This window comes from Ambystoma mexicanum, chromosome 13, assembly GCF_040938575.1.
Source record: "Ambystoma mexicanum isolate Mex_15411 chromosome 13, UKY_AmexF1_1, whole genome shotgun sequence".
NCBI lineage: Eukaryota > Metazoa > Chordata > Amphibia > Caudata > Ambystomatidae > Ambystoma > Ambystoma mexicanum.
Window position 1 is genome coordinate 438,269,367 of NC_090938.1, and position 25,389 is coordinate 438,294,755.

At 46.0% G+C, this 25,389-nt stretch overlaps 1 protein-coding gene across 1 annotated transcript in view; it reads left to right on the forward strand.

Moving 5' to 3' along the window:
- Positions 1 to 23,072: 23,072 nt before the first annotated feature.
- LOC138521314 (leucine-rich repeat-containing protein 37A-like) overlaps positions 23,073 to 25,389 on the forward strand; it is a 1,201,733-nt gene continuing 1,199,416 nt past the window's right edge. The window contains exon 1 of the mRNA XM_069634057.1: positions 23,073 to 23,498. Within this exon, the coding sequence (XP_069490158.1) occupies positions 23,218 to 23,498 (281 nt within the window). The 5' untranslated portion in view covers positions 23,073 to 23,217. The remainder of the gene's footprint in view (positions 23,499 to 25,389) is intronic.

The following is a 25,389-nucleotide window of genomic DNA, read 5'->3' on the forward strand; positions in this document are numbered from 1 at the left end:
ATTTATGGGGATGATTCTTTCCCGAACCTCTCATGCAAGATCTGGGAAGTCTGCAAAGCCTTTTTCTGGAAGAAAATTCTGAAATGACCAACTTGTTTGCCAGCATATTTAATCCGATATGAACTACGGCTCCAATCAATGGCTTCAGTAGTTATGTGGAAAACTATCTCTCTGTATCGCAAATGCATCTTAGATCCTATTGCAGCACCTTTTGAGATCTTGGGAGAATTAGATATTCAACCGGATAAAAACCTCAAGAAATGGAAATCAGAATGTGAAAACTACATGAAGCTAAATAACATTGAATTGGAAATGTTAAAATCTAATCCGGACAAGGCCAAGGAAAGACCTAAAGAGAAGGACTGGGATCTAACTCTAGAGTTAAAAAGTGACAACAAACAGTGTGCTAATGTTATATGGGAACGGAAGGCGTTAAATGTAATACCATCTTACCTTCAAAAATGTCCTTCATCATACCTGAGAGATCTTCTCCTACAATGCAGGTGGAATATATTGCTGTCCAAAGAGGTGCAGCTACAAAGGAAACAAATAATGCAAGATGAAGCTATCTGTCGATACTGTAAAGAACTACATTCTGTGGAAACTATCTATCATATGCTCCTTGTCTGCCTCAAGCTTGGGGAGGTAAGGGAAAGATATATAGGTATAGGTGACAATCTACAATTATGTGATCACAGTGAGACTATTAAGATCTGGGAAAGGCTCTTGACGGCAGATAAAATTGGCCGCACCATTGATGCCTTGAAACTCGTCTCACTTGTGCTTAATGACTCAAATCCAATCCAGGAACGGAGATGGGTAAGACTTGGAACACCCAAGGGAGTACAGAGGACAGCCATTATACCATTTGGCAACTCTGGAACTGGATATGTTTGAAATTATGGAACTGGAAGTAGTCTGACATGTTAAAGGTTTAAATGTGAAAAACCAATAAAAAAAGACTAATGGCCCTGGCGGCAACATATGGTAAAGGTTAACCAGCCATCATTGGGTCCCCATCCGAGATTTAGCCCCTAACATGGCAGGTGTGGTGGGACTACCCCCCTGGCCCCAGCCCCATTTTACAGAATAATAGCAGCAAGAAGCTCAGTGTCACTGGTCTGCCCTCTTCATTCCACGCTGGACTGTGTTCCATGACCGCAGATTAGGCTCCTTTCCCTCGGAGGTGCTGCCCCAGGCCTGTCCGGTTCCGGGATCCAAATGTTTAATAACGTTGCTCCTTCTTCAGCCGAAAAGACCGTGTACACCTTCACCGATAGTTTAAATTGCAAGCCAAAGAGGTAGGACCCCTTGTACCCCACTTCCTGGCATCTCAGCTCATCCGTGATGGGTTTCACCCTCCTTCTCTTTAGGAGCGTATTCTGGGACACATCCTGAAACAGAGTCACGGAATTGGATCCTGTTGACTTTTCTCGCTTCCCCAGGATTGCATCTTTAATCCTGTATTCATGGAATTTTACAACTATGTCCCGGGGGGGGGGGCAATCTGGCGTGTCTTCTTCGGGCCAATCCTATGATATCTGTCAATCTTGATCACAAGCTGGGTACTTTCCACCACAAGCAGCTGGAAAAGTTGTCTGACGCATCCTTCAATGTCTTCGTCTTCAGCCCCCTCCTTAAGGAACTTAATGCACAGGTTTTCCCTCCTTGCTCCATTCTCCAGGTCATCGCACTTGGCTTGCAGCGTCTCAGTATCTTCTTTAAGGGCAGCCATAGCTCCTCGCACCTTGCTTAACTCAGCCGCCAGGTCTGCCTCTGACCATTCAGTGTGGTCCACTCTGTGGCGAAGCGCCCCAAATTCTTTCTGCAGCTCCCGGGCACAGTTAGCCACTTCCTTGAAGAGGTCTGCAATTTCAGAGTGCAAGGACTCCTTGATGTCCTTCTTCAAATTGTCCAGCGATCGAGTTAGGAAGTCTGGCGTGAGCAGCAGCATGTCGGGTGTTGGCCGTGATTGCCTATCCACGTCAACCTCCATAGTGCCCATTTGTGGTGGCTTCTTTATCTATTGAGTCAAGTAAGTTTGGATGTCTGGAGTTACTTTTCTTGCCTGATTTTGGCATTTGCCCAATGTCCCCGGGCGGCCATGAAGGTTCCTCTCCAGCTTCGGATGTTACACTGTGCTTCGGGCCCCTCAGATCATGGATAGTAGGCAGCCAGTTACCCTATAGATGTTAAGCAACAGGGTGCCTTCAAGAGTCACGCAGTACCCTTGACCTGGGGGTCTTCCTCAGTCAATGCTCGACACGTGTGTCACAACCCACCCTTCTGGCCTACCTGCTATGTCAATGTCAATTGCGCATCACCCACATGCCGGTGGTCCAGCCGCCTCTGACAAGACCGGGGGCTCTGTTGTCGACCCAACAGGCCTCCTACTCTCCTCCTTTACGGCCCCTCCAGGGCTAGATCCACATGCAGGTCTGTTCAGCATGGCCAAAAAGAGGTCCCCCAGTCTTTCAACTCCTAAAAGGCATTAGCCGGATCCTTCAAGCAGGATACTTCATGGGTTCAGGGGCTGTGTAAGCATAGGGCAGCTGTCATCCCCCAGAAGGTGCTCCAAGAGGCCCGGGCGGTGTCCCCCCATCTCCACCTTGTGCAACATGGGGGCCTCAGCTCTGCTGCGTGCCCAGCGATTCCCCCTGGACCTGTAGGTGATAAGGGCTATGCTCAGGCCACGATAAGACCAAGGTGGGCATGCCTCATGGTTGCATGGGACTCCGAGAAATTAGCTTTGGATCTCTTTGCCAAAAATAATGCTGGAATAGGCATCTCGGCAATTAGAGGGCACGCAGTGACAGTTGTAGTCAGGCCGCGAAGGGATCCCCAATCCTCGCCCCCCGGTTTCCTGGGTGCACCACACACAGGGGTCCAGGTTAGTACCCGAGAGGAGCACCTTGCACACTCCCACAGTGCACTGCTGCCCCCCTCGGTCGTGTAAAGGGTGCCTACTCTGCCAAGGGAGTGCCAAACCACTGGCAGAGCAGGTATCCCCTGTCAGCAAAGGATCCAGCGCCCAGTGCAACACTGCACACAGGGCTGCCTTTTCTTAATGTCGCTAATGTCGCCGGCAGGTCTCTACCTTCACTGCCAGTCTCCGGCTGGTCACAAAAGTCCCTCCATTTATTTATTTATTTATTATGCGCTTAAACCCATGGGCATCAAAGTGCAATACGAAAGTGCCAAAACAGACATATGAGAGGCAAACACGCAAAAACCAAGACTGAAGAACAAAGCGTAAAAGGTGGAAAATTTAAATCAGTCACTCAATCAGAGGGTTGCTTGTATGTAAAAAATTCAACGAATAGGAACGTTTTCAAGTTTTTCCTGAAGCATAGGAAGGAAGATTCAAACCTCATGGAGGTAGGAAGAGAGCTCCACAATGCAGGTGCTAAGGCCTGAAATGATTTACCGCCCGTACGGATGCATTTTGTGCTTTTGCAGAGCACACAATGTGGAGACCCCGAGCGCGTTGCACTGGTTGGTTTGTACCACTTGATAAATGCTCATTACCTGTTTTCCACTTTGTTCATACATTCATCATAACTTTCCTTTAGTTTGGTATTCAATATCACTGGTGTATTTTTAAATAAATTCACAACAATTTGCAGCTTGCTTGGAATTCACAAACCCTTCATCTTGGTTCCAATACCATTTGTCACAGGTTTCATTTCCTTCAGCATTACCATATACCCATTTGTAACCCCAGGAACGCCCCAGTATGAGTGTTTCCTTTATTCCACTCACCGGTATGCGGCCGCTCCTCTGGGCGTATTCACTCTTCTTTCCGGCTTCCTTTTGTTCTGCTTGTGCTTTTCGGGAGCCTGGTGAGCACTGCTCGCCTTCCTCGAAACTTGCTGCTTCCTGTAGGAGGCTCCGTTCTTCCCTCGCGGATGCTACCGGCGACCTGTAGTGCTTGGTAGCCTTCAGTGTCGCCCAGCTCCGGTCACAAGGAAAAGGAGGCTCCAGGCGTTTCGACCCTCTAATGGTCCGCTCAAGCCCCAGCATCACTTTCACTCTAATGCAGCACCCAGGGTCTTTCCTGCCAGTCCTTCTCCAGTCTGCTCCACCGCCAGCAGCATCCTGTCCTCCAGGCAGGTATCTCTCCCCTCTCTGCTGACAGTCCCTGCTTTTATGCACCTGTAGCCTGTTAATGGGTTGCAGGTGCAAGTCCTTGTCTGCAAATGCCTGACCACAATTAGTCCTATTAGCTGTACATGTGACACTTACCTGGACTCCTCTGGAGCGTAATGCCTTCTCAGCCTGTGGACCTGTTACTTGGGCACTTTTAGTATTAATTTTCTGTATAAACAACAATAACAACAATAGAACTGCTATAATACCTGATTTCTGAGAAGTTAATGTATAACTGTGTGCTTTTGGTAATCTCTCCCTTCTCACCTGTGTTTATGTTTTGCGGAGCTCTCGATCCTGTTATTCTACAGGGGCGCATTGGAATGAAAAAACTTTAACTTGGAAGGCTGAGGTGTTCAATAGACTCTTGCCTTTATAATGTCTTGCTTTTCCAGAATTTGTCTTGGGTAAGTATCTGGAGAAAATACAATAGTCTTTTAGATTTGGAATAGTCCCTACATTGGAGAGAGCTCTCTTTCTAATATTTTCCCTTTTTCTTGCAGGTTCTCGGGATTCGGAGGGTCTAATGGCTGCTGGATGACTGCGACGTTACTCGGGACGGAGAAACGTTCAACTAGCCTAAGTTCATCTATGCGGAATAACTGCAGCCTTTTGGGGAAGAGCACAGCAATAACTCCGCCTGTGAAAACTTGAAGAAATTTCAGGTACATAAACTTATTTAAACTTCTTCTTTCTTATTTTCTATTAAGTTTGTTTGTTAATTAAATCCCTTATTTGTCTGCAGATTTTCAGAAAGCTGAGGAAAAATACTTTCGGAAGATGCAGTGGCGGCTGAGGAAACCTCTGAATTGAAGGTACTGAGACTGCGAACGATGAATGCTCGTTGAAGATGCTGCGGCTGTGAGAGAACTTCTGACAGAAGATGCTGCGGCTACGAAGGAACACAGCTGACTGAGAAACTACTTCGGAGATAACTTCGGTTCGGTAAGTCTTTTCAATAACTATGGAATTCTGTTGTTTTTTCTGTGAAAACGAATGTCTCTGATTTTTCCTTTGACAGGATCTGTGAGGAGAGACGCCGGTAGCATTACCCACTGTCAGCGGAGAAGACATGAAGCGAGCACTCCGGTGGAGCCGTGGCTTAAGTAGCTCCCTCTGCAATAAGTATACAGCGTGCTGTAAGTTATCAATGGATCTGGCGGTGGCCATGTTTAGTGTATTTGACCACTGCCATGAGTGACTATGGGAGCATATGCTATGAATGGTACAAATGCCATGTTTGCCATGCTTGTACCCCCTTTTGACCTGCTGACTGATGTGATGTGCCTTGCTTCTCCTGCATGCCTGAATGGGAACTGTGCTCACTTACTGGGATCATGACAGTATATTCCTGACTCTTGAAATGGTACTCCTCTGCAGTCCTCTTCCTCGTTTCAGTACCAAAGTGGTGTAAATGAATGGCAGTATGCACAACTCCTAGTCGTCTATTCCTCGATCCAGTTTTAAAGTGAAATGGTTGTGTGTAGGAAAGAGGAAATGACTTACAGTAACCTGTGAAGGCAGGGGGAGTGTAGGGTTTATTCTGACAAGGCAAACAGGGATACCATGTCTCACCCAAAGACATACTCTCCCCACTCCCCAAGGTCCCTCCACCCAAGTGAGCCTCCCTCGCATCTACACCCCCAGAGTCGGTGTCCAAGAGCGGTGAGCTTTCCCTGGCCACCTGAGAAGAGGATCCAGGCGTAGGAGGATGCCCTCAGGTTCCTCACAGCGGTCCCCTTCACCTTTCACTATCGCAAATGTTCAGAACAGTTTCAAGTTACTTCTTTGCAGCCCCACTTCTCTTCACACACTGTCAGGATTAAGGTTCGGGGCAGAAAGCGACCTGTGGGACTTGTCAACGCTAGCATTGCACTTGGAGTTATGGAAAGACTACATTTCCCAGCAGCAGTGGAGGAAATTGTAGTCCTATTGGTTCGCACGGTTTCCTAGCTGATTGTAATTATTGAGGGACTACTTTACACGCCGGCCGCCCGTGCCTAGGTGAGGATTACTGAAGCGTTTGGCATGGCCGGTCACGCCAGCGTTGTTGGAGAAATCTCAGGACGGTGGGGACGCCAGAGGAATGCTGAATTATATGCAGCCCAGGTCGTGGTGGTGAATGGACACCAAAGGATTGTTGAGCGGCAGGCAGCTCGGGTCACGGCAATGAGAGAACGCTGCCTGGCACATTTTGGCATCATCTCCTCTGGTTCGGGTAGTCCTGTGGGCACCCAGATGCTAAGCTAAGCGGCCACATGTCTTTGTTTTGAAGTTGCTGCAGCTTTGTACTGAATTCACTGAAAGCTCACGAGAGCACAGAGTGTTTTTCCTGTTAAAATCTGTGTGCATGTATAAGTGCTGTTATGTAGTCTCTCAAGCTCGCCCTCCTTGGGGAGAAGAACAGTGGAGGGAAAAACAGATGTCCAGGGGACACTTTTTAGGGTTACAGAGAACATTTGGAGTTGGCACAAGTATGCTGAACTCCTGTATCATTTGGAGTGGTGTGTGCAAGCATTCAGTAAGTGGATCGAGAGAGACCTGGGTTACGTTTATGTCAAACGCATACATGTCACGCTGTGTTTTGCTTTGCTTGCCCAAAGGGCCATGAGTTTTGTTTCTAATATAGGGTTAATCCCTTGTTTGTTCCATGCTGTTGCTTCAGTGTCAGTATGTGCATTCCATGTGTCATCATGCTTTTGCTATGTGTTCTCTGTTAGAATTCAGAAGAAAATAGGAAGATGTTAAATGTTGAGGGTTCTATGGTATTGATTCAGGAGTTTGGCAGGTCAGGTGAAGGAGTAGAGTAAGGTGCTAAGTATGTATGTGTTTTCCCTATATCCCCCATCAATGTTCCCTCTAAGCTGTGCGCATGTGTGCTTGGCCAGCTTCCTCCCAGGTGCCACTCAGAAGAATTTCAGCAGCGCACACAGACAATTCCCACCTATTCAAAAACATGGAATAAGGAACAATCCACATCCAATATGTTTTTTCCCACAATGAAGCTAAATTATAGTATCTAGTCTTGATATTCTGGTCTAGCATATATACATTGACCTACTATGCAAGCTTGACCTTAAAAAAACGAAAACCCACTAAACTACAATACACTCACAAGCAGTTAAAACTAATATGAAAAAGCGGCTCCATGAACACCTGATACAACTAAGATATGCCTGCACATAGTAACCAAATGATCTCTCCCCACCCAGAACACCTATACTTTACTCTACCACACTTATATTTTATGACTCGAACATCCGTCCCAGGCAACATTCAGATATTACCTAACAAACTTGACTCTGCCCACTTTGGCTCTGCAAAAGGCTACCAGACGTGTACCTATATCCACTTGTTTTAGTGTTATAATATGAATGGCGTTCAAGCACAAGAATGTGTTACTCATTGTGCCTTAACAAAGCATCACCCAGACTATGAAACCCAACTATCGGCTCAAATATCAGATACTGACTGCAAGTAAGTAGGCTCTTGCATGTGTAATCTCATCCCAGGCTTCCTATTCTTTGTACATAAGTCACACAAGCACTATATTGTGGCACCCTTGCAAGTTAACACGTTATTAAACTTGCGAATTAATTTGCCCACTAAGTATTTGATTCACAGAAGCTTTTTATAATGGCACAATCTCATAGGAAAGCGCTCTGTGAATCAGGCCCTAAGTATTTTGAGTAGGCAAATATCATGTTCAGCACCTCCTACTTTAGCATTGCAAACATTACCATATAAGTGGACAGCAACATAGCAATATCATTTATTTGGCCTGCAAGAGTTGGACTAATATGGACTATGCATGGTATTGATCATATACAGTATTAGGGTAACCGATATTCAGATAGCTGGAATGCTTTTTTCACAATCTGCTTCCTTTCCAAGTTTTGATAGTTCCATGGGGCATAGATCTTCACAGATTATATGTTAACTCGCTGCTATACATAAAAGGTTACACTGAGAACTTGTATAATCCTACCCAACAATTTAAAGATGGGGTACATTGCAAACAATCTTGTATGCACTTCATAATAATTGTGCATATGCAGATCAATAACATTTCCTTACACTGCCCATAATATTATGACGAGGCTTTAAATATGTTTTGCTTGCAAAGTATTGTTGGCATGCAAATAACCCAGCTACTCAGTTACGGTTTTACTGCTACAATCCTTTGCTTTTTACAGAGCCCTGTGAACTAGTATTGGAGGCTAGCATAGGAGTCGGGAGGGGTACAGGTGGAAGGTGTGGCGTGGTGGTGTAAGGAGTCCGGCAAAGGAGTGGCATGTTTTAACAAAACTAAAGAAAATAACTTCTTCTCCCCATTTCTAAAGGGTTATCCCTACCTAAATAAATATCAACTCCGGTGTTCGTCAGGATGTTTGTACAAATGAAGTGTCCATTCTCTGTCTAAACACCTACTCTAACCCTACCACTAATCTACAAAAGAATTCGGCATCCAAGTGAAACTAATACCAGGAGAATGACTCCCCTCGTCTGGTGAACTGGCTCAGTCTTTATCTCTTTTTCTACAATCCTTTGCTCTATCTTCTGATTCAACAACGAAAGTCCAGTCAGGAGAATTACTCATCCTTCTCCTGACCCACTTTGCCCACCCTTGAGGGCTGTCTTGGGATATTCTTTGGCAATAGTCCTCAAAAGTCTCTTTATTTCTTCCCAAAGGCTTCTGAAAGCTTGATTTACAGTTCCAGCAATTCTTCCCTGTCTGACGTTATGAAGATTACCTCCAGACAGCTCTTGTTTTTTAATACCCTCTTCAATCCTGCTTGGATTATCACTCTGATGAAGGGGATTACTCCAAAGGCTTTCCTTGACTTTTGAGCACGCCCAAACCCAGATAGGGTCTCTTGCTGTTCCCATTACCTGTAACGTATCGGGACAGCCTAGATAAAATTCAACAAGAGCCTTACTGAGGTTTCTTCCGGAGCCCTGTTGAAGAAAATCATCACACATATTTACTGTTTAAGTCAATAGCAACAATGCTCACAGGAACAACTGATTGAGTGCCTTCATCTTTAACTAGGAACCCCTCTTCTTAAAATCACTGGTTGATGTGCGATCCTTATAAATCACATGTTACATTTTTGAATTGCAGTGATTGGGAAGCTCACAAAGTATGCATGCTTACAAAGCGCTTAGCTCGCTATTCAGTTGCACCAGAGTTGTAGACAAGGTAGGGCATGAGCAGCCCATGCCCACCCAAAATCTGTAAATGCCACTCAGCAATGCTGAGAGGGCATTTACAGATGTTGAGGTTACTGAGGTGGTCCCAGCTACATTAGCTTCAGGCACCACAATCCCGGCTACGCCTATGAGTTTCGCACATGGAAAATGATGTGCGCACAAAAGCGAACCATTTTTGCACTTGAGGAAACATTATTAGAGGGAACATTGTCCCCCATACCAATCCAATCATGTTTTCCCTTAACCTCTTTCTGGTTTTCCTTACTTCCCCCCTTCCCTATCCACAACCTCTCCCTAATCCCTCTTCCCCCCATTGGCTGTCACGTGGTTTCCTGTTATTTCAGACATCAGGCACCCGTGGCAACCACGGTGGGAGGGTCGAATCTATTCGGCTTCTGTGGTTCTGGGGAGAGTGTCGATACTTTCGCCCTTTTTGGATTTCTGACACACAGGGCACAGCGGTTTCAGTGTCAATGAACAGTTCATTGCCGGCTAAACGTTTCAGTCTCTAAGAGCGAAACGCTGTAGGGCGAATGCCTCCTTACAAGCTAAAACTGAAAGTAGGTGCTATAATTATCCGCTGTAATTATGCTACTATGCAATGTTATGCCATCACTGGGACTTTGGAATGGACACTTTGCAATGGAACAAGGTTGACAAGTATGTGTCTACAAAGACACATCTAGAGGCCTGTGTAATCGATGGATTAAACTTAGATACTGTTCTTATACCGTGCATACCTCTCATTCCATCTGATACAAATATGCCTTTCAAATTCAAAAGAAGACAGTTTCCTTAGGTCAAAGGAGACAGACATTTGAGAGAATCTGCATGCACCTTCCGAATGATACTGGTAGCAAAGGATTCATTAACAATATTAGAGATAATATTAGCCAAACAAGGGGCACAATCTTTTATAACTTTTCCATGGCAGATATCAGTCGCACACTATGTTGCCTTCAGCCCTCTTAAAAGATCTACCACTTTGGCTGGTGAAACTGACCTAAATATACATTTGTGAATATAAGCATGTTCTATGGCTACAGAGTATGTCACAGTTGTAATTTGTGATTCAGGATGGCTGGCTGGAATTTTAGCCTCAATTGCTTCTCTGATTTTGTGCAACTTAAGCAAAAAAGTGACCCATCAGCTTGTCACACCATTTGGGTGTAGCCCCTGGACTATTAGCAGACACAGGTCTTTCATCTAAACTATGCAGGAGATTAAATAACTCCCTAGAGGAAATAGATGATATAAGAAGTTTGAAATTATAAAATTCTTTCTTAGATGCGATTAGAGCTGATTTATATTGTGCCTATGACCAGCGGGCCTCTGTTTTGGTGTTCTTTGTGGTGCAGACCAATGCTAGTATATTCAGTGTCGTAATCACCCCAACCACTTCCTGTGCAAGATATATTTTCAGACATAGCCAAAGTATCTGGAGGTGATGTCTTCGACTCGCATTAAGTTATGTCCCTCAAGAGCCTCCAGGGGAGGAGGAGTCAAGTGCTGTCAATAGTACAGTTCATACACTATCATGACCTGGGACTGACAATCCAGCAAGGCTTGTGTATGCTTCCCTTCTAAGTAACCTAGAACAGTCATGGTGGGCCCAATGAGGTGAGCCAGGATGGAGGGAGGGATGTAACAATGGATGTGAAGCCTGGTGCAGGTTACTAGTTGTTTACCGTTGTTGTTGCAGAGCTCTTGGACTTGACAGAGATGGTCTAATGTTAATCTTCCCTGAGTCTTATTGTGAGGCATATGGTCTTGGCTCTAGACGGATTGGTTTTCACAGGTGCATCTTGTTCGGTCTTGGCGGAGATTATGAAGGTTGTCATTCCAGCAGCTCCTCCTCTAGGACATCATTGGCATTTCCTGAAATCGCTCTCACTGGTGCGAGTTTGAGAGCATCGAATCAGGCTGCCACTCATGCAGAGTTAGGGTCCTTCTCACACAGACGAGTGGAATGGACTTCAGCTCCACATTGGTGGCAGAACATCCACAGTGGGAGTGGTGCAGAGGACCATGAATGCAATTCTCATGGCTCTTGCGCCGGTGGTTTACCTGATATTCTCATTCTCGGGTTGGCGACAATATACCTCTGTCCCAATCCATGTGCGAGGGATGTTCTCCTGCACGGCTAGCTGGGCTTGCAGTTACTCCATCAACTGCTGATGTGTTTCGATCTGCTTCTGTTGGGGCTATCAGTTTCCAGGACTCTTGTTCATCCCTGGACAGGATGGCTCTGCACCATAATATCCCCAGTCTCTTCTTCCAGGACCCAGATGGGCTTTTCATATGAGGGGGGATTATCAAGTTTCTCATGCAGGCGCAGTTGTAGCAATGGAATTGCTGCCTCTTTACCTCCCTGGAGAACCTGTTTTATCCTTCCTTGGTTCAGCGTGTTCGTTTCCACTCTTTTTCTTTGGTGTGTCATTCATAGGATTTGCTCAGTCCTCACCACATACACTGACAGCATCTCCCCAGAGATCAAGGTGGTAGCATGAAATGTCATCATGAGGTCATCTCCTGTTTCGGGGCATACCAAAAGCTCCATCTAATGCTTCCGTAGCTTGCTGTGACATAGGGTCTTGACATGAAGCCCGGATTGATTATATTCTGTATTTCTAGTTGATTTTACGTGGGCCAAGTGGGATGCTCCGCTCCACGCCACTTATCTGTTGGCGCGTGGCACCTGTATCTTCAATGGTGCCTCTAGCTGCTGACAGAAGCCAGTGGGAGGCCAGCCGGGGGTGGCAGTTCTGCAGACACCAGGAAAACAGCTCCACATGTGACGTGGGTGCCACAATGTTTGTGGTTCCACGTCCAGGTGAAGGCCGACCCTTAATTGGAATGCATAAATCTAAGCATCCCGTCTCCAAAGCAATGTTTCCTGTGCGGCGTTTCGGGGAAGTTTTTCACAGACTATAAAAGCTGTTGTCAGAATCAGCGTTATTCTCTGTGTAGTGTTTCATGTTCTCTGTTCCTGCCAGTTCTTTTGCTGTCCTCTGCCCTGTCTATCTCCTGTCCTTGGGCCTTTTGGGTGCTGGGGTAGGCCCCCTTGTCTGGAACTTGCTGGTCACATCTGAATCTTCTCTGGTCTCTCTCTCTTGCCCACTTTCCCTGCCTGTTTACTTCTGCCCACTTGTCCTCCCTTTTCTTCACTTGCCTGTTGAATGTCAATACCGTGTTTGTCTGCCTTCGACCTACCTGCCTTCTACTGCAGTGGTGTGTTCAACTATTCCATAAGCTGCCTACCACCAAACTTCAGCCCGGCAGCAGCTCGCATCATTCAAGTAACATCTGCAGCCAGCTCCCCTGTCAGCTTTCTACACTGTCCCTGTGTTACATCAATACAGGGGTAACCAAAGCGTGGTATATGGCACAGATCCAGGAGGCCCATTAGTGTTTTGTTCTCTGGGGGCTGTTGGACTGCTCTTTTGTCACCACATCTCGAGGTCTTCACCATGGCTACATCGGCAGGACGAAGAGAAGCCCTAAGGAACACAGCGGTGAGATAGCCTACTTGGCAAATTAAGATGCTGATTGAATCAACTTTGTCTATACTCTGGAGGTGCAGGACATTCCTGGGTATCTGTCTGCTGCATCCTAGCAAGCCATCAAAAATTTAACAGGCTTGTCATGTAGCGAGAAAGCAGTTACAAGCTTCCGTATTCTGTTAGTTCTTCCCAACTTATCAGTATCCACGCTTCAACCCGTGCCTTTTATCGACTCCAGTGCATTCAGTAATTACTTGGATTCCTTGCTGACATAAACTATTTCTATAGCACCTGTGATGAATCTGGACAATTCATCCCTTCTCCCCAGAGGGGAGCCACCCACTTTGATGCTAGGGAGGTGAGCCCACTTAGCATGACCCTCCTTAGGGGACTGGGCAAGTGGTGCCTCGCTGGCAGTGCCTCCCCTCTCAGGGATAATGAAGAGTACTAGTAAGACAGTTGTTAATTCTTCTTTGAAACCAGCAAACAGTGATATTTCTTGTTATCTCTTTCGTTTCAGGTAATGCTGGATCTCACCTGAATTCCACAGTCAAAGAGCATCAACAGAACCTTCTTATTTGTGATATCACTTTGGATTCTCCAAATAGTGACGTTTCCTTAAACTCTTTGGCTTCAGGTAATGCAGGATCTCGCCTGAACGGCACAGTCAAAGATGAAGGCCACACCCTTTTTGTTTTGTGACAACGTATATAAAACCACAAGGAACTTTGAATTATGGAAAAACTCCTATGCAGGGAGGAGAGTGAATCCTGCGTCCTGGAGGGGCAAAGCCACGCTAGACTGTGGAGCCAGTTGTGGCGTGGAGAGCGAGCTAATCGCTATCTTGATGCTGGAAGGCTGGCGCCCTGACCGGCCAGGAAACCAATTTCGGGAAAGAGATGGCGAAACAACCATCTTAAATGGTGGCAGGACCACAAGGAAGCTGTGGTGGGCCTGGAGCCTGGAAACCAACTCCGAGATCAGACTGGAGAAGGGAGCCCAGTCCCTGAGCTTCGCACAAGAAGTACATTTGCCGCTGAGACAAGCAACAGCAGTGAAGTGAACACTCCCGAGGAAAGAATACAATTAAGAGGTACGAACTTTGATAACCAAGGCTGGGGAAGCGGACGAGGATACGGGAGCCTGAAAAACCTGAGCACAAAGCTTACTAAATTATACAAAAAAGAAAAACAATCCTAACAGTGAGCCATTGGGCTTCGGAGAGCTCAGAGAAACTAAGAGACTGTCAAGGCTGGAGAAGGCACCAAGATTACGGGAGCCTAATAAACCCAAGTGGGCAGATGCCCTATTTAAATCAGATTACAACAACGCTAGAAGGCCAGAGGACTTTGGGGAGTCCTGAGAAGCAAATACACTGTAACATTTGAGGCTGGGAGAGCCAGCAGGGTTGCAGGAACCGAGTAAACCGAAATGGGCTGAGGTCCCACCAAGACTGTGAGAAGATAAGCCTGTCAGAGGACCAGTGGACTTTGAAGAGCCAGAGAACCACAAAATGTAATAAAACCTTCCAAGCTCTCTTTCTCTATAGTTAAGTACTGAGAGAAATCTGGGGAAATGGTATGAGGAAAACCCTAATTTCCTTGAAGAGGAAACCGTATGATAGACATTGGGCCTCATTACGAGTATGGCGGTCCAGTAACAATGGTGCTGCTTAACTACTGGCACTGTTGTTACCAGACCAGCATACTCCAAATTCTGCGGGCGGGTTCCCTCCTGCCAGCAGACCTTGACGGTAGCAACGGCACCATCATGAATGGTGCCGGTGCTACCGTCCTCCCCATTCCCATTGAGTCCTATGGCACTAGAATGGGAATGGGTAGTAATTATTTCCGGTGCATGGCTGTGGGGAATTACCGTGATCGCCGGGGCTGCAATGCCCTGGAAATTCCCCGTTGCCAGGCGCCGGAAAAAACAACCCCAACGCTTTTACAGGCACGGCTACCACCGGGGTCGTAATGAGGCCCATTAACTTTTAATAACAGTACATATAAACATTTTATGAACTATGTTTTGGGACCTTAATGAACTTTGTAAATAAAAGAAATAGATCGAAGGGATTGGGACAGGCAGAAGCCAAAGAGAGAGACCATTCCTCCGGCCTCCTCCTTTTTATTGTTTTTCTTCTAAGTAGTAGAGCCAGTTAGCTTCTCGGATTTGGACACAGGACTATTTATTTTTGGACATTGACAAGCAACCTTAGTTTTAGTTTCATTAGGTAGGGATCTTCACTCATAGTGGTAGGCACAGATAGGAATTTTCTTTAAATAGCACATAAGTCCGAGTGGCATTCCGCTATTACATTGCAGGTCCAGTTCTGCGAAGCCCATCACATCTAATATCTGTAACACATTTCCCTGTAATTTAGAGGGGGGCTTGGGTTAGAGTATTAATAACGGTGGAGCGGAAGTGGATGCGGGGGGGGGGCCTCTACCAGCATTGATTTGCAGTGAAATGTGTTAAAAAAAGAAATTTGAAGAAATATTCTTGAGCAAATCACATAGATCCGTCCGAGTCCTTCTTCTTGTTTGCGATGCACTGCAATATAAGGAAGGACCCATGAGAATTTAAGTAATAGATGGTACACCTCTTACATCAGCCCAGTTGCACAACATCACACTGCTTTCAGGTTAAAAATCAACTGTCACGGTGAAGACATAGCCCTCGATGTCATCCAGACCCCTGCGTTTTCCTTCATGCTTGATTTACAATGGTTACAGTTCCACAAACCGTACATTAACTGGGCCTTCCGGGCCTTGCCCTTCTCTGCAGACAAATGTATTGAGGGCTGTTGTTCCCAATGGAACCAGAAGGTAGCGGAAAGCTTCCCAGACCAAGTACCCAAACAGTCTGTCGGGGTGTTAAAAGAGATTCCACTACAATATCAAGATTGCGCAAAAGTGTTTTCTGACCCTTAGCACATTCCTTTTCCACTGCATCGCCCGTATGTTTGTGCTATCAATGTATGACTAGAGACAGCACTCCCACATGTCAAGAGCTATTCCTTAACACCACAAGAAAATATGGAGCTAAGCAAATGCCTGGCCGACGGCCTGGCCAAGGGCTATATCACTCTTTTGCGTTCCCCAGCAGGAGCTTCCCTTGTTTTTAATTCCGAAGAAAGAAGGAATGCTCAGGCCATGTGTGGACTACCGCGATCTTAATGATATAACCAAGAAGGATCAGTAACCAACACTGGACATCCTGGAATTCCTTCGGGCAGCCAAAGTATTCCCAAAGTTGGATTTAAGGGGCATGGATCATTTGTTGCTTATTAAAGCAGGCGATGAGTGGAAGACCACATTCAAAAACATGCTGGGACACCACAAATATCAAGTTATGCCCCTCGGGCTATGTAATGCACCTCACATTTTCCCACGGTTCACGGATTACATTTTGCGGACCTCTTGCTTCGGGTATAACTAGACGATATTCTGGTGTTCTCATCCTCCTGGGAAGAACATGTACCACAAGTCCACTGTCTTTTCCAGATTAGCGAACAACCATCTTTATGCTAAGCTGGAGAAATTCCCTTTTCATCAGTCTCAGATAGAGATTTTGGGCTACATGATTTGTGCAGACGGTGTATGTATGGACCTGAACAAGGTGCAAGCCATACAGTAATGAACAGGCCTCACTCAGTGAAAGTCCCCCAACCCTTTTTAGGTTTTGCACATTTTTATCGTCACTTCAACCAAGATTCCCCCATATAACGGCTTATCTGACTCCCCTCAGCAGTACCAAACTCACCTTCCAGTGGAGCGAAAAAGCGGACACAGCCTTTTCAACACTCAAGAATACCTTCATATTGTTCAACTCATGAGGGTACAGCATCGGACTAAGAAGATCCCTTCTTTGCAGGAGAGCTCAGGTACACAACACCAATTCATCCATCAGGCCCCCAACTCAGCTGGCAGTGCTGCTCTCGACAGCAGTTCTTTCCTCAGACGGCCCCCTCTGTTCGCTCACCAGGGCCCCAAAAAAAGTGGGGTTTTCTTCCCATCCGGCAGACAGTGTTCTGCTCCAATCACAATGTCCCTAGAGTGGGGTCGGGGTGGGACGGGGCAAATGTATAGTACCTATATTGCACCTCAGTAAGAAACAAAGTGTGCCTTCCATCGTCGGGCACACCAATCTGCCTTCTCAAGATTATTCAACCAGGTAAGTGCAGGTGCTTATGCAAATTGTTTGTTTACATGTTTTCTATTGTAGGAACACAGTGCTTTATAATTACATGTAAGTATTACAAGTGTACAGGTAATGTAGAACAGTTAAAATCACTGCACTAGGGGGTACTTAAGGTTACCTAATTTATCCTAAAATACACATTTTACAATTACTTTTTAAAATTACAATAAAGTGAATTGCAATCCTAAAACAAGTGCCAGTGCTATTATTGTTAGCATGTACTCATGGCAATATAAACATTAATTGTTTCCAGAAATAAAAAGACATCATAACAAACTGTGCACAAAATAACCCCTGATTTAGAAGGGGTTTCACAAAGAGTTGATTCCAATTCCAAATGGGCACTGGTTATTGGTGCTTTCTGGTTCCAATGGTGATAATGTTTGTGCATTACGCACAGAGCAATCCACGTCCAAGGCGCAGAGTTCCTAAGAGACAAATTAAGCCTACACCGCCCAACAAGGATGCTCAGATCGAGCAGCAACATCCGTTTGGAACCAAAACCCTACAACAGAAGAAAATTCGGGGACTTCAAGATGGCCGTTGTATGGAGCACACCGTGAAGCGGAGCGCTCCTTCTTCCACGCAGCTTTAAACCGCTTAAATGAGCCAAAAAATACCCTCCCCGGGACGTAAAAAGCACACAACAAAGCCAGGACAAGGTGCAGCCATAAGAAGAGTTGGAAGAGAAAAGAAAGCAAACTAAAGATTTAGAGAGTGAAATCCCCAGGGAGACATAGCGACGCCGAACGAAAGGGCCTCTGTGCAAAGCCATCCCCCAACCCAGCAGAGACAGCAGAGCCGCGAGACCAGAGCAAAAGGAGGCCCTGAGGAGCCCAGTGTATACCCCCCAACGAAGCGGGCAGTGGAGCCGGCATGCCGCTTCCCAAAGCAGCCCCAGAGCCTGCAGTGTCAATGGTGTGGAGAGCCGTGGTCAGGCATATTATGGAGAGGTAGAGGAGTGCGGTGGGAGCAGGAGCAGGCCCCCAACAAGGCGAGGGAGAGGCTGCAGCAGTGGAGCTGGGACACGCAGAGGAGGAGCAGTGTTGAGGGGTCGGGCAGGAAGAGAAGCAAGCAGTGATCCAACAAACCCGGTAAGATCCAGCCCCATCCCCCCCTGCTAAAGCGGACCCGGGGAAAAGAGGCCCTAGACCCCTGGAGGGAAAATAAATAAGCCAACACGACCGCTGAGGGCAGGGGCCCCAACTACAGGCAGAAAAAAAAGCCCAGCAGCCCCGGGGCCAGTTAGAACTCCTACAAAGAAGTAGAGCAGAATGCTCAATGGCACACCTCAGGCAACGTTTCTACATGAAGGCAAATAAAGCAGACAGGCTCCTCGCGAGGATGCTGAGAAAGGAAGAAAACGATAGGACCATCACAAAAATTAATACACCAGAAGGGGTAACAAGATCAGATCAGGCATCTATAAAGAAGGAATTCACGAAATTGTACACCTCCCTAAACAGGTCAGAAACGGAGGAGATGGGGCCGGACTACCTGGCAAACTGCAGCATCCCAAAAACAACTCAGGAGAGGGAAGAACTAGAGAAAGATATTACTAGGGAGGAGGTCCGCAAAACTATCATGTCCCTCCCAACCAATAAAGCCCCAGGGCCAGACGGCTTTACTACTGAGTTCTATAACCTTAATCCCCCACTTAACCACGCTTTTCAATAAAATGGGACAGAGGGGAGGGATTATGTCATCAATAGACGAACCGAGAGTTATACTGCTGTCTAAACAAGGGAAGGATCCTACTTCATGCAGCTCTTACAGGCCAATAGCCCTCATAAATATGGATGCACAAATCTTCACAAAAACTCCTGAAAATCGCCTAGAACATCTCCTCCCCAGATTGATTGACCCCGACCAGTCAGGCTTCATGAGGAATAGACAGAAACACGATAACGCCTAGCCTAGAGTGGAGAAAATTGGTAAATCTCAAACACCTGCTCTCCTGGTAGCACTAGACGCTGAGAAAGCATTTGACAGGGTTGATTGGAAATTCGTATTCCAAACCATGAACAGGACGGGATTCGGGGATTCCTTCATAGCTAAAATAGCGGCTAACTACTGCAACCCCTCACTACACCTACTGATCAACGGGGACCTGTCAGACCCAATAAAGGTGACAAGAGGTACAAAACAGGGATGCCCCATGTCCTCTCTCCTATACGCCATTCACCTAGAACCCCTATGGAGCAGGATAAGAGGCAACACATATATAGAAGGGGTCCCATTCGGGGGGAGGGAACACAAAGGGGCAGCATTTGCCGACGACCTGCCGACGACCTGCGACTAATGCTAACAAACCCGGAAAAATCACTAAAGGCAATGGAAGAGGAGACATCCCACTTTGGAAAGGCAGCCAGCCTAAAGATCAATAGTAGTAAATCAGAAATACTGACTTTACCAGTGACACCAGAAAGGGAAAACACCCTACAATCTAACCACACATATTTGTGGGCCCCTAATAGTGTTAAACATCTGGACATACACATCACTAAATCCCTCTCCCAGCTAGTCGCAGCAAACTACCCCCCTCCCCCCATGCGGAAAGTCACAAGAGAAATGCTGCAAAGCTGGTCCCCCCTATCTTATCTCCTGGATGGGTAGGATCAATGTCCTGAAAATGATCCTATTACCAAAGATGTTATACATCTTTATAGCCATCCCCATAAAAATCCCTCAGTCATACTTCCGGGCTGTCCAGAAAATCATGAGGGCATTCATCTGGGCCAACAAAAAACCAAGGGTCTCAAGCAAGGTAAGGACAATGCCAAGGGACAAAGGGGGCATGGTGGTGCCAGACCTGGAAGTATACTACAAGGCAGTTCAGATTAGAGTTATCAGGTACTGGTTCAAGCACGATCGGGAGAAAAAATGGAGAGACATGGACAGGGCAGTGGCGAATCTAGAAGAAGCCCTCTGAGTCCCCAAAGATGATAGACCTCATAACATGTACTGTAGCGAAATCCTATCTATGGAGGCAAACTCGTGGGACGCAGTAGCAAAAAGCTCTAACATCACTTAATTCCCGTCACCACTAACACCGATCTTCAGAAACCCCCAATTTACAGGAAGAACTGGAAAAGTTTTCGAGAGATGGCAGATAGGCGGGTGCAGAAAGATAAGGGACATGTTCGAAGGAGGAGAAAAATAAAACCCTTGAAGAAGGTGAGAGATTCCGCTACACACAGCTGAGGCATTGGCTCATGGACCCCAAAGTGAAAGAGGTGGCAACAAGAGAATTTACCCCATTCGAGAAATTCGTAAACACTAACGCAGGGGACAAACATCTAGTGGGGACTATATATGCCCTAATTAAAAGAAGGGAAAAGGGATGGGAAAGAAACTTCATGTCCAAGTGGGACAAGTACACGGACGACACGATAGAAGAATACCAATGGTCGTAATTATGGGCAAACATCCCCAAAGCTGTGCAGTCACTACAAATTCAGGAAATATGGCTTAAGATGATGTACCAATGGCACCCAACCCCCTCCAAATTAGCAGCATACTACCGGTCCACATCTAAACTCTGCTGGAGGGAATGCAGGAAAGAAGGAAACTGGAGGCATATCTGGTGGGAGTGCCCGAACATCCACCCATTCTGGTAGATGATACAAGCGGCAGGTAAAAGAAATCCTGGCAGTAGAGGAGAAAGGTAGTGTTGGACTGTTTATAAGGGAGATGGGGGGGGGGTCTGAGTAACCTACCTACGAAACCACAACGCAAAGTCTACGTGACACTAGTCATGGCGGGGCCCCTGCTTCTGGCCCACAAATGGAAATCAAAAACCACTCCCACAGAACACAAATGGGTGGGGAAAATATGGGATTTCATAGCCATGGAATGGATGTCGTACTCCCTAGAAGGCCAAAACTGCAAATTCCTTATGGAATGGGACCTGGTAATGAAATTCCTGAAGAAGGGCTCTAAGAACATGTGGTGCCCAAGAATGATGAAACTAGTAGGGATTATGTAACGCCACCCCCCCAGGCCGCAAACCCGGCCACAATAAGCCACAGACAAAATAGAGAGAGGCGCGAGGAAGGGGATAAGAAGAGAAGGAGAACCACCGAACACAGGTAGAACAGAGGAAGGGTTTACATGAGAGGAAAGAGGACACAAGGGTATGCTGAGCATAAAGGAAGAGGAGGACAGCACCAACCATGACCGGGGGGAGTTTGGGTGGGGGAAATTAAATGTTCAAAGTTGTTATGTCTGAACAAAATGCCAATAAAAACTTATTTGGTGAAAAAAAAGAACATTCAGAGGTTCTTCTTTCTCTCACCTCGCCCCAAAAACCTGAAACGAGCTACCAAAGAACATACGTAAGACAAGAAATCGCACAAGAAATCACCTCCTATTCAGAAAACTCCTCAAATCCTGGTTCTTCACCCCATAACCAGAAGAACGCCTGGGATGCAGAACTAGTTATCCTTGTTTTTGTTTCCTCTAAATGTACTTTTGCAGTAATAAACCTCTGCAAATGTGGTTATGTGTGTTTTGTTTTCTGCCAAACGCGCTAGTAATAAGCTTCACAACTAGGAGTATGATTCTTAGAACAATTGTATTTTGGGATGCTTCGCCAACAGGAACTTCACACACATATATGTGTGCAATGTTTTTAGCCGCAACTAAAAAAGGAAGACAGCTCGATCCTATAATTGTAGTGTATGCAAAAAGTATTGCTGTAAGCGTCTTCGAAACAAAAACAGCAAACTGCACAATTACACCAGCTGAAAAAACTGCACATACCCCCAATTTCTACTATACTACTGCACGGTCCCTTTATTATAGACTTGCTCATGCTTTTTTAGTTTGGGCTATTAGGTATCGCTTGAGATACCTATAAGCTGAAACATTTGCATTAGAGTCCAGATAGGGAGGAATGGCATATGAGGAGGGACAAACAGCCTATTGGTGTTGTTTGGGTATTTGCCCACTCATTGACTGTCCATGGCAATCCTAATCCATATGGCCATTTGCACCCATCTCCAGCCCCCCCCAAAACACCTCCTCATGGGAAATCTTTGAGCTCTCTTCATTCAAGCCTTACCATCAAACTTTGCACTCAAAGTGCTTGCCACTGTTTTTTCAAAGTAGTCTTCTGAGAGTTAATGGTTTAATTGGAGTTGTAAACCTGCTGCTGGTGTAATAAAAATGTCTTACCAGGTCTGCCATCACCCACTCGATTTATGAGCACTCTGCAGGTCCATCACCTATGTCCTGTTAAAAACAATAATTGGCAAAGCCAACAGTTTTGGCTTGTGTTAAGTATTAAGTATTTGCCAGGCACTGTTATTAGATGCCCATTTTCACCTGCTTCCATCATGGTCAGTTAAATACCACTATGACTGTGCTGAAAGTGCCTTTGCCATGCCTACACAAAACACAAATGCCGATTTTGGCAGGAAACTACTTATTTTTCAATTAAAAATAGTGCGATTTTTTTTACTGTCGCCCACCTAAAATAATCATATCCCCAATACAATCCCATGGGATAAATATATTCTCCCGATTTCTATGGTGAAATCTCCCTCTCGGGGGCTCCAGAATGTTGGCCTGTGTGACAAAAGCCCAAACTGTTGGCATTGACAATGCTTGTCTTTTATTTCCAGTCATAATAACAAACCAAATTTGGGTTCCTCCAACCAAAACTCCAAGGACAGTTCTCACATCACCTGATGACCAAATTTGGGTTCCTCCAACCAAAACTCCAAGGACAGTTCTCACATCACCTGATGGTAGCGCTGGTGACCATTGAAATAAGCCAGGGCTCTTGAGTGGGCCCTCACCAAATCCAGTGACAGCCTTGCCTGTGAGGAGTAGGCATCAAATGCAGGAGTTTAAAAAAATGTTTTTGATATTGCCGGGCAGGTGAAAAAAAAAACAGTGAGAAAGAGAGGGATTGACCAAACCAGCCCGGACTTTGAAGGGCTCTTTCAAATGTCACTGTGTCATTCTGCTGCCAGTCGTTTGGGTCCGAGGACAAATCAAACGTTTGGTTCTGGTTCCATCTGGCTAGTCGTCGTGTGTGTCGGGCGGCGTGTCCTCGCATGTGAAAGCAGTCTATTCTCTACTCGTGCTTGTGCCACGGGCTCCGAGGAGGGACGAGCGGGCAGAGAGCTCTTCACTCATGGATCCCCAGTTCCTCCTCCCGGCATCGCTGCCTAAGCTCCTGTTGGTTTTCTACTACGCGCAGAGGCTCGAGTACACATTGGGCCAAGCCACAACGGCTGCGAATCCGGCCTCTACGCAGACTAGCACGTCTCAACGCGGGAAGAACGGCAACTTCATACGTTGTGGCGGCCAATGCCGTTGTTTACGCCACCTCCTGTCCTGCGCCGGTGGAGTGGGTGCTGAGCGCCTGTCCGAGATACCGACCATGAAGGACTCCAACGACACCTTCTTCTTCCTGTGAGTTGCTGATGAGTAGAACTGCGGCAGTGCACTGCTGTTCAAAGCCGGAATGGCCAGGCATGTAGGCGGCAGCATTGCCGCTATTTCTGTCTCCTCGCCTATGTGTATTTCAATTGTATATTTGGTATCCCCTGTCTTCGGCTGTCTTCGTAGATCACAGACCAAAGTAGGAGAGTTCCGAGCCTCGATATGGGGTACCAAATGTTGCACAACACCATCATAACGCACGAGTTCCATATTGGCCAGTCGGTTGAGTATTCAGCATTGCCAGAGAGGCTGGGGGGACAACAGCGGTGAAACTCCTGCTACTTTCCCCTCAAATGCAGTGCACGCAATTCCAGATTGTCTCATTCGCGCCCACAAACCGCCCACCCCTGCCCCAATGTATTTTTTTTAGTAACATTACTAGTGGCATCTCGCATTTTAACACAACAAAAAAATGGCAGAATCATTACAAATGCAGGGAACTCATCTATTAGAGATCTGTCCAGGCGCTCTGGAGCAAAATACATGCAGATCAACTAATTTGCATATGGATTGCATCAACAGACATTACTTCACAGAAAGCAAATCGCAAGGAGCATCATCAGTCTTTGATACTTGGAGGCGCTGTGCAAGTGACTTTAGAATAAGTTGTAAGTAAGCAAAGTGGCAAATAATTTTGTGGTGCAAAATACCTAAATTGAACTTTTATATATGGAGCAAGTCAGGCTTTTAAAAAGAAATAACAGCATCATATATTAACACATAAGCTTTGAAGTGAATCAGTTACAGAGTTGAAGATAAGACACAGTCTGAGTTCATGATCTGCCCAGGATCCCACACTTTGGTTAATAGTGAAACCGGGATGGAGACAATTTAAGCAACTGAGCACATCTTCACAGTTTTAGTTTTTTTAGATATTTATTAATGTTTCCCTTTGCATTTCATGTGCTTAAATAATACTTTATTTATATCAATACCTTGGAAGCAAAGCACATTACATAACAAACTTCCCTTTCATTATTAACTTTACACTATACATCATTATAGAAATATGTTGAGCAATAAAAGGATGGATTTGGTTTTATTCTCCCCTCCCTGCATGCAAAGTCACAATAGCATCATGCAGATTATTGTGAGCCTAACAAATCCCCCTTGGGTAAAGCCATAGTCATTATTTCATAAAGCCTGCAGCATTATGCAACCTTCTAACACCTGATCACTCCCTGCCATGCACATTTCTAAAGGGACAAAAGTCCCTGCTAATAGTACCCCTCCCTCTCAATAGTGCCTAATGGCTCACATTGAAATGCTCTGTTGACACAGAACAACTTGCGAGCCCCTCTGCTGCTGCCCCGAGCTCCTTGGAACATTGTCCTGCCAGAGGTTTCGGAAAGGGTAAGGTGTCCTGCTGCCAGGACAATTACTGTGCTGAGCAGGAATTACTGAGCACACATTGTCCTGCCAGCGGGACACCTTTCTCGGTGGGCACCCTCATTGAGGTGCCGAACGGGAAGGGTGGCCCACTGACGAAAGTCCGGGTCAGGCTCTAAAAAGAGCCTGTGGGGTGGCAGCGTGCCCCCCCCCCAACCCCTGGCTCGGTATGCCACTGTTACTTGATCAGTCAGCTGAACTGCATTGAGTTAAATGAAACTTAGTTGGTTATATGGTTATTTGTAGCTTAAAAAAATCACAGCTGCCAACACTTGGTGGGTTATTTGGTTATTAGTAGCTGAATAAATCACAGCTGCCAACAGTGATGGAAATGGGTACACAAACTACGCTTGGAAATTGAAAAAATACCTTAGGGAAATTGACCCGGTAGATGGGTTCACTGTAGAGGGTGTTGTGTACCGGTGCAGTCATCATGGCAGGCATGTAAAACACATACAAATAATATTTCATT